Genomic DNA, 14574 nt, shown 5'->3' on the forward strand with positions numbered 1-14574 from the left:
CAGCCTTAATTGTGGCTCTGCCTGGTCATTGATTAACTTTCAACATTCTCCATGTTGATTTTTGCATGTAAGTTTATAAGATTTCAGGCAACTGGAAACCACAAGTTAATTCATAATTTTAACTGTGCACTGTTAAAGTACAAGCCTATGTGCTCTAAGCCAGAATGCAATTATTCAGAGTAACACTGCAGTTAGCAACTGTCATTGCAGGCTAGTCAACCTGGTAGCTGGAACCAAAATAATTGAGTTGAAGTTTAAATGTTTTGTTAGTTTGGCGCAAGTCTCTGCGTGGATATTCTTTTTTCAATAGAACTCTCACTCACTTTTTTTTGAAACCGTCAATTCTATCAAAATAGAGAACGCTGTAGCTGTATATGGAATAGTGTAATAGTCACATCAGATACCCATCAAGATGCTTCATATCACTAGTCTAGCTAGGGACTCACTGGCTTCCAGGTGGCAAACTACCTGTATGAGGGACTCAATAATACTAAGAGTGCTTATTTTGATAAGTGACCTGTGGTAACAATGATACAACTATTAATAGATTCCACTAGTTTCAGAGAACTAGGTCACTGACTGGAACTATGTGAAAAAGGTGCAAGATGCAGAACTCTTCAGGGAGCAATCTAATCTGGGACATTTTTGGGCAGCAATCTCTCCACCGTTATTCTTTGCTATCAGTATCAATCCTGATTCTTTGAACTCTTTTGCCCAAAGTGGAAACAGCTCACCCCAGCAATGTGTAGACTCCACTTTCATTACTTCCTTAGATATGGCTTGTGGGTGGCTTTTCACTTTGAATCCCACTCATTTATTTTACAGATTTGACTGTATCTCTATGTGAAACCCCCCTTTTAAAACCGGGAAACTTTTCATATGTTTGTGAAGTATCTGAACATAGAATATAGTTATTTCTGTGGTACTAATACATAAAAATCAGATAGAGTTAAGTATCCTAGGTTGTATTCTTGCTCTTCACTCAAAATTTTGCTACGACCAAGACACTTAACTTCAGTCTACCCATTTATTAAGCATATATGGTAACATTTACCAACCATCCAGGGTTGCTGAGACACAATTTGACTGCTGAACCCAGATCCTTGAATGAAAAATTCACAAAGTAGGGCTATTAATCTAACTAGTGCAGTGAGGCACCTACACTATTTAAATAATCAAACTACAATAGATGTAATTTAACACTTAAAAAAACCAGACTCCTCCAAATCAATTTTTTCAATGAACTGAGTTCCAGACCATTTAGTAATACCTCCCAGCTAATATGTATGTATAACAAGGTGTCTGTTCCTATATTTTGTTTACAGTGATTTGTGTTAATTTGCAAAACATCCATGCAACACTGGGCTTTTTTTTTTTTTTTTTTTTTTTTAGGATTATCTATCAATAGTAGAGTGAGCTTAAAAGAAAGTTTGATATATATTCTAACTAATTATCAAAAATAATCTTAAAATGCAAACAGAATAAAACTTTATTTGTTAAAAAAATTTCAACCTTATCCAAACGGTTTTCTAAAAGAGTCTTTGAAGGAACAAGTAACCCTCTAAAACAATGATATGCTTACTGGCAATGATATGCTTACTGAATAATCAGCTGTACAGCGTATCTATATCAACAAAATGTCTATCATATACATTTTCAAATGTTACTAGGGAGTATGCTCCAAGTCTCCTATTGGGGCTAACTGAAGCAAAGTACCTTAATCCCTTACACTGTTCAGGATTCTCTGTTCTCTTAATTCAGAGAATAGATATTTCTCTAAGTCTGAAACTAGATATTTTCCTTCAAATACAAGACCGAGGTTTGAGCTACGCTATGCTGGCAGCCATGAGACCATATCCAGATTTGGCCATGTTAGTATTTCTTAAAGTTGTCTTCATGATTTATTATTATTATTCTCCTCACAAATAGAAAAGCTTGTCAGCTAGTTCCAGGCTTGGCTCTCTGTGAATGCTCTGACTCACCAGGAAGGTCAGCTTGTGGGCATACTGACATGGCGCTGGCACTCTGATTAGACCCTATGAAACAAACATCAGATGAATTTAAGACTGACATTCCCAGCCTGTATTGCTGCTTTCTGCTGAGAAAAGCAAAACTATTTTTAAGATCCCAACTGCCCCATTTCCAAACATAATATAATCCCAGAATTCCTTTTCTAGCCAATGGTAGGCAGGAATTGCCCACGTTTGTACCAATGAAATTCAGCCGATAGAGGGCACTCCTGCACAATGAAAACACCATCTCCTTTATTCAAAAGGTTATGTTGTATACACCTACTGGAGAAGTAGGCCACTCCCCCCGGTCTTTAGACTGTATCTGAATTCAATTTCTTAAATACCTGCTGAAGGGAAGGATTCCTGTCTTCAGCTCTCCTCTCTCCACTCCCTCATCAAAACAAGTATAATCTCACCCGGGATCCCGAGTATATACTCGGGGGGCAAGCCTGGACTGCTGTGGCTACACTGCTATTTTTAGTGAGCTACATCAATTAAAGCTAGCTCTGGTACGCCAACATGTGCTGCAATTCTATATCTTGAGCACAGTGTAGAAATACCCAAAATGTCTCAACCTTGAAATGGAGTGACCACTTCTACAGCTGAATGTGTAATGCAGGCTGTCTGCCTATTCAATCATTGGCCTCTCTATTAAAGTACGCCAAGGTTCCCAATTAGTACCAATAATTGTGATATGGATACATGTCTACTAGGAACTGAATTAATATCAAAAACATTTTCCAGGGGGGTTTCAGCACACACAAGCCTTTCAAAATAGCTTTTTGGCTACTAAGAAACAATCTTCTAGCCCTTGTAAATATGTCCAAGCAGCTTGCAGCTGGAGAAGCTGCTCCTCCCACCACAGATGACATGGTAGAGGCATGTGGAATCAAAATTTCTGCTTAGCCTGCTTAGGGGGGTGGAGGGAGGAGGAAGAAGGGCTCTGTCCTTCTCCTGCTGCACCTGCCCCCTTGCATGTTCAGCCCCTGTCCCTGGCAGCTGGGCCTGGGCAGGGAGCAGACCGGGTGAGGTGGGCCGCTGCCCCAGCTACGCTCGCTCTCAGGCAACTGCTGCGCCACACAGAATCAGTGACCCAGAGTGGCCAGCTTCAGCTGCATGAGAAATGACTCCATAGCACTCCCTGTCTGGGCCCGGCTGTCAGTGAGAGCGGTCTAACATGGGGCGGGGGTGCACAGCAGGAGAAAGACAGAGCTCTCCCTGCAGGTAACTGTGGTGGGGTGGCGAAAGCACAGCAGCCCCAGGCTGGGCGCAGTACAAAAGGGTTGCTGGGTAGAAGAGACGTGGGCAGTCATATGTCCTCCCCTATACATTGTGCCCCCTACCCCAGCATCTGGAGGAACAAGTCACCTATGCCTCCCACCATAACAGCAACAGGGTGGCTATGATTGGAAATTGCAGTTCTACCCTTTTTATAACAGCAGTACTCTGATAACTACATTGAATCATCAAATGTGAAACTCTGCGTGATTTCTTTCCAGTTTTATTTAAAACCAGCTGGAAAAATTACACTACTTTTAATGATGATTGTATGTGACTATTTACTCACTGGCCAGTTGTAGTACAGGTGGCACATCTTGTACGTGAGACGCTGCATGTGATCTGGTTTTAATCCACTGTTATCATACACAACGTTGTAGTATGTGGGATTGACAGTTCCCTGACGTGCTAGTTGGCTGATTAGGTAAAAGTCATACCTAAAGAATTAGAGGGGGAGAAAAAAAAAGGCATTAGCTTATGTGCACTTGACAGTTTACCCTCACTAATACTGCCTATTAGTTAAAATGTAAGGTGGTTCTTTATCATTTAAGGGCCTGTGATCTCACTATCACTGTTGTAAATCAGGACTAACTCTACTGAAACTAGTGGATTTACTATGCTGCAATCAGATTAAGGTTCTCTAGGCTAGATTTACATTTCCCTTTACAAGTCTTGCAATGTAAAGGGGCCTTAGTGTAAATGAGAATCTGATCCTCCTCTCTTTATATTCTAGACAAGTCCAGGGCCCTGTCTACGCTACAGAGTTTTACCAACAAAAGACAGCTTTTGTCTACAAAAAAGTGGAGGCATAATCACTATTAGGCAACTTTTGGTGGCAAAAATGCCTTGTTTTATCAACAAAACAAAGCCATCCGAGACAAGGCTTTTTTGCGCAAAAGTTTTGTTGACAAAGTACCACTGTAGACACCGCACTTGATTTTTATTGGCCTCCAGGAGGTGTCCCAGAGTATGGCTACACTTACAGCTGTACAGCGCTGGGAGTTAAACCTGTCTTTCTACAGCTGAGTAGGGAAAGCGCTGCAGTCTGGCCACACTGACAGCTGCCAGCGCACTGTCGTGGCCACATTTGCAGCAGCATTGGGATTGGTGCATTATGGGCAGCTATCCCAGCGTTCAAGTGGCTGCAACGTGCTTTTCAAAAGAGGGGGATGGGGTGGAGTGTGACAGGGAGCATGGGGGAGAGTGTGAATTTTTAGAGCCAACACTGTCAGCAGCTGCCTTGCAAGTTCCAACGCCCTCCCCCACCCGTCTCTGAAAGCAAACAGACCAGATAAGCAGCCTCCCCGAAACGGACCCCCACTCCCTCCCTCCCGCATGCCATGCTGCTTCTCTCCTCAAGCCTCCTCCCTTCCCCTCTCTTCAAGCAAACACTAGCTGTGGGCGTTCCAAAGGGAGCCCCCCTGCCTGCCTCTGCTCATTCACAGCAAATACTAGCTGTGTTTGTTTTTTTTGATAAACAGCTTCGGGAGCCCGGAGTTCACAACACAATAAAGAGAGACATCAAAACAGAACAAAGAGTAATCTTTACCTAAAAGGATTATGGGAAGCTTCCAGAGGTCAGTAACAGCATACTAAGATTATTCCCTGTTTACCCTGGCACCCCAGTGCTGCAGCAGAAGTGCTATACTCTTTATTCCTCATGTGGAGGTGGAGTACAAGCAGTGCTGTAGCCAGGGAGAGACAGGGCTGTATGTGCCTTGCCAGTGTGGACGGGGAGTGAGTTACAGTGCTATAAAGCCACTAACAGCACTGTAACTCCCAAGTGTAGCCAAGGACCCACAATGTGCATCCTGACTGCTCTGGTCAGCAGTTTGAAATCTGCTGCCCTCCAGCCAGGTAAACAACCATTCCCACCTCTCCCCTTTAAAGCCAGGGAATTTTTGAAATTCCATTTCCTGTTTGCTCCCTGTGGAGAGGTCTCATCACATGTTCCCAGGTGACCATGGCAACCCCACATGTCAAAAGCTATCCTGCTGATCTACTAAGGAGCAGTGTTGCCTCTAATTTTTTACATCCATGTATAACACATCACCTTCGTATTGGTGAACATAGAATTCATTTGGTAGGAGTGGGGCCAAGGAGTTCGGAGGGGGCTCAGGGCTGGAGAAGAGGGTTGGGGTGGGGTGTGTGAGCTCCAGGGTGGGGCTAGGGATGAGGGCTCAGGGTATGGGAGTGGGCTCAGAGCTGGGGCAGAGGGTTTGGGTGCAGGGGCTTGAGGGCTTAGGGCTGGAGGTAGGGTGCAGGTTCTGGGGATGATGGGTTTAGAAGGGGGGTTGGGGCTGAGGGTAGGGTGCAGGGAGGGTGAGGGCTCCAGCTAGGGGGTGAAGGGTCTGAGGATGAGGGGTTCAGAGTGTGGGAAGGGGCTCAGGACTGGAACAGAGGGCTGGAGTGTGGACTATGGGGTGGGGCCAGGGATGAGGGGTTTGGGGTGCAGGCTGCCCCGCAGCTGCGGGAGGGGAGAGGACTTCCCCAGCCCTCTCTCGCCACAGCAGCTTAGGACCAGGGGAGAGATGCCTCTTGCTAGCCGCAGCAGCTCTGGCGGGGCTGGCCCAGGGCTCCTCTCCCCAGTAGCTCTGACTGGCCTGGGCTGGGCCAAGGGAGGTTCTCCTCTCCCCATACCCCAGCAGGTCTGTGCTGGGGCCGGTGGGGAGGGGTGCCTCTCCTCACTGCAGCAGGCCTGTGCTGGGACCCATGGGGAGAGGCACCCCATCTCTCCCTGCTGCTGCAGGTCCATGCTGGACCCCGGTGGGGAGGGGCACCTCTCCCTGCCGGCACAGGTTCATGCTAGGGGAGAAGCATCTCTCCTCGCTGCAGCCTCAAGCCCTTGTGCAGGGCTTAACAGGCAGCTGCGCAGCCACACAGTGAAGAGGGAACTTAGCTGAGGAGCTGCTGGATCTGCTCAGTATTTGGGAAGAGGAGGCTGTACAGTCCCAGCTGCACTTCAGCCATAGGAATTTCAATACCCATGTGTAGATTTCTTGAGGCTTATATGAAAAGGGGTATGACCAGGACATGGTGCAGTGCAGAGCAAAGACAAGAAAGCTGAGGCAGGCGAACGAGAAGGCGAGGGAAGCAAACCTTCATTCTAGTGCTGCACCCAAGATCTGTTGGTTCCATAAGGAGCTGAACACTATCCTCAAAAGCAACCCCACCTCCACCGCCAAGAGGTCCATGGATACTTGGACGGGCCTGGAGGCGGCAGGAAGAGTTAACCTTGATGAAGAGGTGGAGGGGGGGTTGCCCAGTGGGGCAGGCAGCCAGGAACTGTTCACCATTCTGAAGGTGTCTAGCCAGTCTCAGCAGTTGCTTTCCAGCAAGCAAGAAGCAGGACAGCACACCCCTGCTAAGCGACTGTGCTTTGTGTAGCTGAAATTATAGCAACCAAGGATCACTTGCTAGTTTGCAAGGCAAAGCTGAGCCCTCCAGTAGAATAAACCTTTCTACCAAAGAGGTCCAGCTTCTTCACAATCTTTCCTTTGGGTGTTGGACCTTGCTGCCCCTGCTTCTCCCATTCATTTGGAGCCGCTATCACCATTGACCCAGGCTGACTGGGGGTAAAGAGGTATTTGTACCCCTTTGATGGCACAAAGTACTTTCTCTCTATCCCTTTAGTTGTGGGAAGTAGAGAGGCGGGCGTCAGCCACAATGTCATGGTACTGGTCTGAATGGTCTTTATGAGCAGTAAGGGCTCCTGCATCAAAATATCCACCACAGGGTTCATTGCCTCCTCCACCTGGAGTCCCAGATTCTGGGCCACTCTCCTCAACAGCTCCTGGTGAGCCCTGTTGTCCACTGGAGTTGGTGTCACCACTTCATCAGGGGTGAAGATGACACCCGGGCTGGTACATGGTCTTCTGTCCCTCCAGCTTTCAGATTCCTCAGTTTTGGTGCCAGGCTCAGCACTGGCCCTGATCTCGGTGCTGGCCTCAGTGCTGTGCTCCTGTGTAGAACATTTACCCCTATCCCCCAGCCAACACTCATCATGCTTGGGGTGTTTGCCAAGATGTGTGCTTGCCAAGGGTCAGTGAGAAAGTGATTGTTGTTACCAGAGGTGCATTTTACTGAAATGTTTCAATGCTGTGTATGAACTTAACAATAGAAGAGAAGCGTGATTGTTTTTTATGCTTCTACAGATGTGGCTTCAGGGCACCCCCTACACTCTGGCAGAGCATGTCGGCCAGATGATAAAGCACACAAAACAGAACAAAGACAACATGTTCAAGGAAGTACTGCAATTCTTTAATGTAGAGAAAAGGGAAGGCCAGGAATGGAGGGAAGCCAAAAGGTGAGACAGAAAATAATATCAGAAGTTCGTTAAGGATGTTACTATGCAGATGACTGAAGTAATGGGGGAGCAAACACAGATGCTGAAGTCCTTAATAATGCTTCATACTGAGCAGATGTGTGCCCACCCTCCCTTGCAGCCCATTCAAAACTCTTTTCCATGTCCCCCAACTCCACTTTCACATTCCTTTCCACTTTCCGAGACTTCTCTATTTCCCATTCACTCTAATCCCTTGGACAACTTTCAGAATGATAGCTAGACCTATGCACAGCTCTGAAAGTCTGCCCTTCCCTGATACCTTCTTTCCCACCAAGTGTGTTTTGTTTTTGAATGATAAGTAATCTTTGTGCCCTACAAATTGAGATAGCAGGCACTACCCAAGACATACACAGGCAGTTTAATCATTTGCTTACTGGAATTTAAGGCCCCAAAATTCACAGTTCCTTCCTAGGAAAACTAGATGTAATGTAACACTGCTGTACCAAGCACAGGGATATACATTACTGCTCCTAATTTTCAAAGTGTTGCCTCAAAGCCTCCCTGATTCTAATTGTCCCCCTCTGTGCCTCCGATAGCCCTGCTTTCTGGCTGCTCAAAATCAGCAGCCAGACAGTCTGCCTCAGCACTCCACCCAAGCAAACCTTTCACCCTTAGCTTCACAAATATTACACAACATACAACACGCAGTTGTGACCATGGGATTATTATCCGCATTGAGGTCTAACCTGCCATAAAGGCATCACCAGTGCACCTTTAATCTGCCAAAGGCACATTCCACGGTCATCCGGCACCTAATCAGCCTGTTGTTGAACCGCTCCTTACTGCTATCCAGGTTTCCTGTGTAAAGTTTCATGAGCCATGGCTGTAAGAGGTATGCTAGGTCTCCCAGTATCACTTCAAAATCCCCCACTGTAATCTTCTGGTCCGGAAGAAAAAGTCCCTACTTGCAGCTTTCTGTACAGGCTGGTGTTCCTGAAGATGCATGAAGTGGGTTCAGGGTACATAAATATACAAGGCATGCTGTGTTTGTGTGCTCGACATTTCCCTGTGCAGCTAATCAGTATGGCAGAAAAAACTATTACCTACCTTTTTGTAACGGTTGTTCTTCAAGATGTGTTGCTCATGTCCAATCCAAGTAGGTATGTGCGTGCCACGGACACAGTTGTCAGAAGGTTTTTCCTCTAGTAGCACCCTTCAGGTTGGTCCAAGTGCCCCCTGGAATCGCACCTTGATGGTACCACAAATAGGGCCCTGCCAAGCCACCACCTCTTCAGTTCCTTCTTGCCAGCTGGCTCCAACAGAAGGGTAGGCAAGCGGGTCATGGAATGGACATCCATCTTCCTGGACCACTTTGCATTTATGTCAGTGAAACACCCACAGTGATCCATAAGCACCTGCAACACCATGAAGAAGTACCCCTTCCTATTAATGTACTCTGTTGCAAGGTGGTCTGGTGTCAAAATTGGCACTCTCCACAGTTAGGGAAATCCATTTCTGCAACGCTGTCCACTATTTCACACACATTTCCCTGAGTCAGGATCCTTCATAGAAGGATGCAATTAATGGTCCTGCACGCTTGCATTAACGCAACCCCAACAGTCGACTTTCTGACTCCAAACTGATTCATGACTAACCAGTAGCAGGCTGGAGTCACTAGCTTCCACATTGCGATTGCCACATGCTTCTCTACCAATAGGGCAACTCTGGGTCCGATGTTCTAGTGCCGCTGTGAGCACACAGTTCCAAGAAGGTGGCTTTCTGCATCCGAAAGTTCTGTAGCCACTGTTTGTCATCCCAGACCAGTATGACAATATGATCCCACCACTCCTTGCTTGTTTCCTGAGGCCAGAAATGATGGTCCACCATGTGCAGCTGTTCCATGAATGCCAACAGGAATCTAAGTTGCTCCTATCCACATCACAGAGCACGTGAGGCAACCGGGAGTCCTGTTCAGTTAGGAACTTCATGATTAACTGCACTGCTATCCGTGATGTCTTAATGACAGTTATCAGAGCATAGGAGAGCAGTGTAGGATCCAACCCTTCACACACACATGCTGGGGTGCACAGCGAACAAGGGCTGTTGAAAAATGCCATGAAAGAAAGCTGGAAGCCCACTGAATGCTGGGATGGAAAACAATGCATCATGGGATGTTAAGCCCACTCCCAAAATGCACTGTGATCCACTCCACTTTCCCACAAGACTTAGTGGCAGAAGATGTTGAGTTGAACTGTGGCACAGATACCCACAATGCGCTGCTCACACTGTCAATGCTAGTGCCTGACGACAGAGGGAGAGTAGTGTGAACATGCAATACCGATTTTTATTATCGCGCTTTTTGAGTGTCAACATAACTTTTGTTGATAAAAACTCTATAGTGTAGACAAGGCCGAGTTAAAAGTCTTGGCTGAAATGGGTTTGAAAAGGACATGAAAATGCAGACCTTTTTCCTTGTTAGGTTTCTGAGTCTGTCATCTCTGTATCAATGTCTATTAATGTAGCATCTTTAGCTAGTTACATTAATATTAATACCTATAACAAGTATAACAGAGAAAATAAACTTTAGGATTCTCATATGGGTCCGATTCGCCCATGCATTACTCTAACTTCATGCCAGTGAAATAAATGGAATTGCATCAACATAAACCTGGAGTAATACAGAGGCAAATCAGACCCACATGAGAATACTAAGTTGTATTTTCTTTTCTTTTTTTTTTGAGGATTCATCTTTTGAAATACAATGTAAAGATGAACAGATTATGTTGGTACGTACATTTTGTATACTGTAACTGTCATTAAAAAATTAATGACATTTATGTACTTTTTCAATTTGGTTAGCATAATTCAGTGCAGAACACTGTATATTTCACTTTTAATAGGAGCTTCAAAATCAGAATTTTTGTGCAGGGATTAAACATAAAATAGTTTGCTGGTAAGCATATCTGAAAGCAGATACATTTGCTCCTTCAAACAAATTATAATGTATGGTTGTTGAACTAGGAGAGCTGAAAAAATTTCAGGGTGCCTTTCTAACCTAAAGTTTTAGAAGACTCCTGCTTAACAACATTATACTCTCAATCTGATATTCAAATTGTACTCTATGAAGGAGACAGCAGATTCTTTTGGTCTGACGCAAGTATACTTGCCATTCAGGACGAGTAGCCTCTGTGTCAACAATAGTGCCAACAGGCGGGTTTTGCAAGCTTCTGTTTGCCTCTGCAAAGAATCGAGGAATGCATTTCTTCCTGACCACAATCACTGACACTTTGGGACTTGAAACAAAGGACAAATATAAAGTAGCTATAATAAATGATTTCATATTACCTCTTTCCTAGTTATAAAAGGACTAAGAATAGAAACAGGCAGATGGCTTGAATTATGTTGCCATATTTCATTCAGAATGTTCTACTTGTCTTTTTATAAAGCATATAAACAATGGGTTATGGTTGAGAGCTGAAAGAACAATCAAGTTACATGATAGCGTCTCTAAGTCCTCAGTCTCTTTGGAAATCAGCAATGTCAGCCAGAATTTTATGTTTTCAGATATATTCTATAGGAAATTACATAATAGATACAAGACCATTGAATTTGCTTTGATTTCTCTAACATGGAAGGGGAGGGGAGAGAAGAAATTCTAGTTACCTGTAATTAGTAGTCAATTCTGTGAGGACACTAAGTAATTGTGGGACCTCATAATCCACCACCATCTTCAGCTGGCCATCTGCAACACCATCACGGTATACTATGATGCGCGCAGGCAACTCACAATTATACTTGTGCCACTTGCTGATAGCGCCTATATTACACACCGCATCAGTAAGGAGAGAGTGATCAGGATTTATTTCTTTGCAACCTAATTTAATAATAATATTATTTTCTTTTGTAACAATATTCAATCATTTTGTTTTGATTTTCATAGAATATTGTGTCATAAAAATAGTACTGGAGATAAAAACTTATATCATCCAGCCCTGGCTCTAGCGGTAATAATTCTCCCTCTCTGCTAAAATGTGTACTGTACTGTATGTGCTGTTAATAGTAACAGCAAGTTCTTTGATGCATTTTTGTTTCACTTGAATATTTTTAATGCATTAATATACAACATATTACTTTATGAAACTTAATAGTATAAATTCATTCCTAGTGTTAATGACTCAAATAAATTGATTATATCTTTTTATTGTGGTTTCCTGTATTTTATATACAGTTGGCTCCATCAAGTGTTCATGATTTACCAAAAGCTGAACACAGTTTTTATCTATTCCAAGTACCAAAAACTACACATGCTTGTATTTAAGATTCTAATGCAGAACACTATATATTCCTGTGTATATACAAACATATACAAAACACACATCCATCTTAGATCTACTTAAAGATGTCAGCCCTAATTATAAATTGTGCCCAATTAGTTAATTACACGATTAACGCAAAAAAATGAATCTTGATTAATCAGTTTTAATCACACTGTTAAACAATACCAATTGAAATTTATTAAATATTCTGGATGTTTTTATACATTTTCAAATATATTGATTTCAATTACAATGCAGACTACAAAGTGAACAGGAGTACTTGTGGCACCGTAGAGACTAACGAATTTATTTGAGCATAAGCTTTTGTGGGCTACAGCCCATAAGCTTTTGTGGGCTACAGCCCACTTCATCAGATGCATAGACAGGAACATACTGCAAGAAGATATTTATACATACAGAGAACATGAAAAGGTTGAAGTAGCCATACCAACTGTAAGAGGCCAATCAAAGTGTACAGTGCTCATTTTATATTATTTATTTTTTATTACAAACATTTGCTCTGTAAAAAAGATAAACAAAAGCCTAAGTGCTGACTCCATGGGTGCTCCAGGGCTGGAGTACCCACCGGGAAAATATTGTGGGTACTTACGACCCACTGGTAGCTCCCTCATCAGCACCTCCTCATCCCCCAGTGCCTCCTGCCTGCTGGTGGGTCCCATGGTTCAGCACCTCCCCCTCCCTGCCCGCTGTTCCGTGGCGTGCAGAAGGTTGGGGTGCAGGAGGAAGTAGCAAGGACATGGCATGCTTGGGGAAAGGAAGAGGCAGAGCGGGGCCAGAAAGAGCTGAGGCAGGGATGGGGCCTTGGGAAAAGAGGTGGAATGGGTGCGGGGACTTGAGCAGAGCCAGGAGTCAAGCATCCCATAGCACTTTGGAAAGTCGAACCTGTGAACAAAAGAAATAGTATTTTTCAATTCACCTCATACAAGTACTGTGGTGCAATCTCTTTATCGTGACAGTACAACTTACAAATGTAGATTTTTTATTGTTATTTAACTGAACTCAAAAACTAAACAATGTAAAATTTCAGAGCTTACAAGCCCACACAGTCCTACTTCTTATTCAGCTGATTGCTAAGACAAACAAGTTTGTTTATATTTACAGGAGATATGCTGCCCGCTTATTTACAATGTCACCTGAAAGTGAGAACAGGTGTTTGCTTGGCACTTTTGTAGCCAGAATTGCAAGGTATTTGTGCCAGATATGCTAAATATTCATATGTTCCTTCATGTTTCAACCACCGTTCCAGAGGACATGATTCCATGCTGATGATGCTCGTTAGAAAAATAATGCATTAATTAAAATTTGTGACTGAACTGCTTGGGTGAGAACTGTATGTCCCCTGCTCTGTGGTTTTACCCACATTCTGCCATATAGTTCATATTATGGCAGTCTCAGATGATGACCCAGCACATGTTGCTCATTTAAAGAACATTTTCACTGCTTTGACAAAACGCAAAGGTACCAACATGAGATTTCTAACGATAGCTACAGCACTCGACCCAAAGTTTAAGAAACTCAAGTGTCTTCCAAAATCTGAGAGGGATGAAGTGTGGAACATGCTTTGAGAAGTCTTAAAAGAGCAGCATTTCCATGTGGAAACTATAGAACCTGAACCACCAAAAAGAAAATCAACTTTCTGCTGGTGGCATCTGACTTAGATAATGAAAATGAACATGCAACAGTATGCACTGCTTTGGATCGTTATCAAGCAGAACCTGTCATAAGCATAGATGCATATCCTCTGGAAACATGAAGGGACATACAAATCTTTAGCACATAAGTATCTTGCAACACCAGCTACAGTGCAATGCGAATGCCTGTTCTCTTCCAGGTAACACTGAAAACAAGAAGCAGGTAGCATTATCTCCTGCAAATGTAAACAAACTTGTTTGTCTGAGTGAATGGTTGAACAAGAAGTAGGACTGAGTGGGCTTGTAGGCTCTAAAGTTACACAGTTTTATCTTTGAATGCAGTTTTTTTTTGTACATAATTCTACGTTTGTAAGTTCAACTTTCATGACAGAGATTGCACTACAGTACTTGTATTAGGTGAATTGAAAAGAGCTGATTTTAGCAGTGCAAATATTTGTATTCTGTGTTGTAACTGAAATCAATATATTTGAAAATGTAAAAAACATCCAAAAATATTTAAATCAATGGTATTCTATTATTATTAACAGCACAATTAATCAAGATTAATTTTTTAATCACTGGATAGCCCTATTTATAATATACTTGAAATATGCAAATTATAGGCCAAAGCCTACCACAGTAAATGGAAACATTCCCACTAACGTTAATGCACTTTGGATCAGGATAAGTCTCCAGAGGCCAAAATCAAAGATGCAAATTACACACTGGAAATGGGTGTATATACTGTAAATAAACTGACGTAACTTGTATGATGAAGAGTTGGACAAAAGTCACATATCTGAATTTGGATCTTTTTCTTTGCTTCTGATAGGCACCAATTCCTCAACTCAAAATAAAGCAGAGTCCTGTGCTGGAATGGCAGAGAGTGAGATTTCCCTCCTCCTATACCTGACCCCAGTCATCCCAAAAATAAAGCAGTAGCATCAGAACAAAGAGGAGGGTGATCCAAGCCATCCTGAAGACCAATAGCAGCAGGCGCCTTGCCTGTTACTGCCACGGAGGGCTCCTCT

The 14574-nt window shown here is 43.5% G+C and overlaps 1 protein-coding gene across 2 annotated transcripts in view; it reads right to left on the reverse strand.

Annotated features, from left to right (window-relative positions):
* Positions 1-1465: 1465 nt before the first annotated feature.
* PIWIL4 (piwi like RNA-mediated gene silencing 4) overlaps positions 1466-14574 on the reverse strand; it is a 70469-nt gene continuing 57360 nt past the window's right edge. For both annotated transcript variants that reach the window (XM_032762859.2, XM_032762858.2), the window contains 4 exons: positions 11239-11392; positions 10743-10868; positions 3580-3727; positions 1466-2036 (listed from right to left, as the gene is read on the reverse strand). In XM_032762859.2, coding sequence (XP_032618750.1) covers positions 1920-2036; positions 3580-3727; positions 10743-10868; positions 11239-11392 — 545 coding nt within the window. In that variant the 3' untranslated portion in view covers positions 1466-1919. The remainder of the gene's footprint in view (positions 2037-3579; positions 3728-10742; positions 10869-11238; positions 11393-14574) is intronic.

Source organism: Chelonoidis abingdonii, chromosome 1 (genome assembly GCF_003597395.2).
Source record: "Chelonoidis abingdonii isolate Lonesome George chromosome 1, CheloAbing_2.0, whole genome shotgun sequence".
NCBI lineage: Eukaryota > Metazoa > Chordata > Testudines > Testudinidae > Chelonoidis > Chelonoidis abingdonii.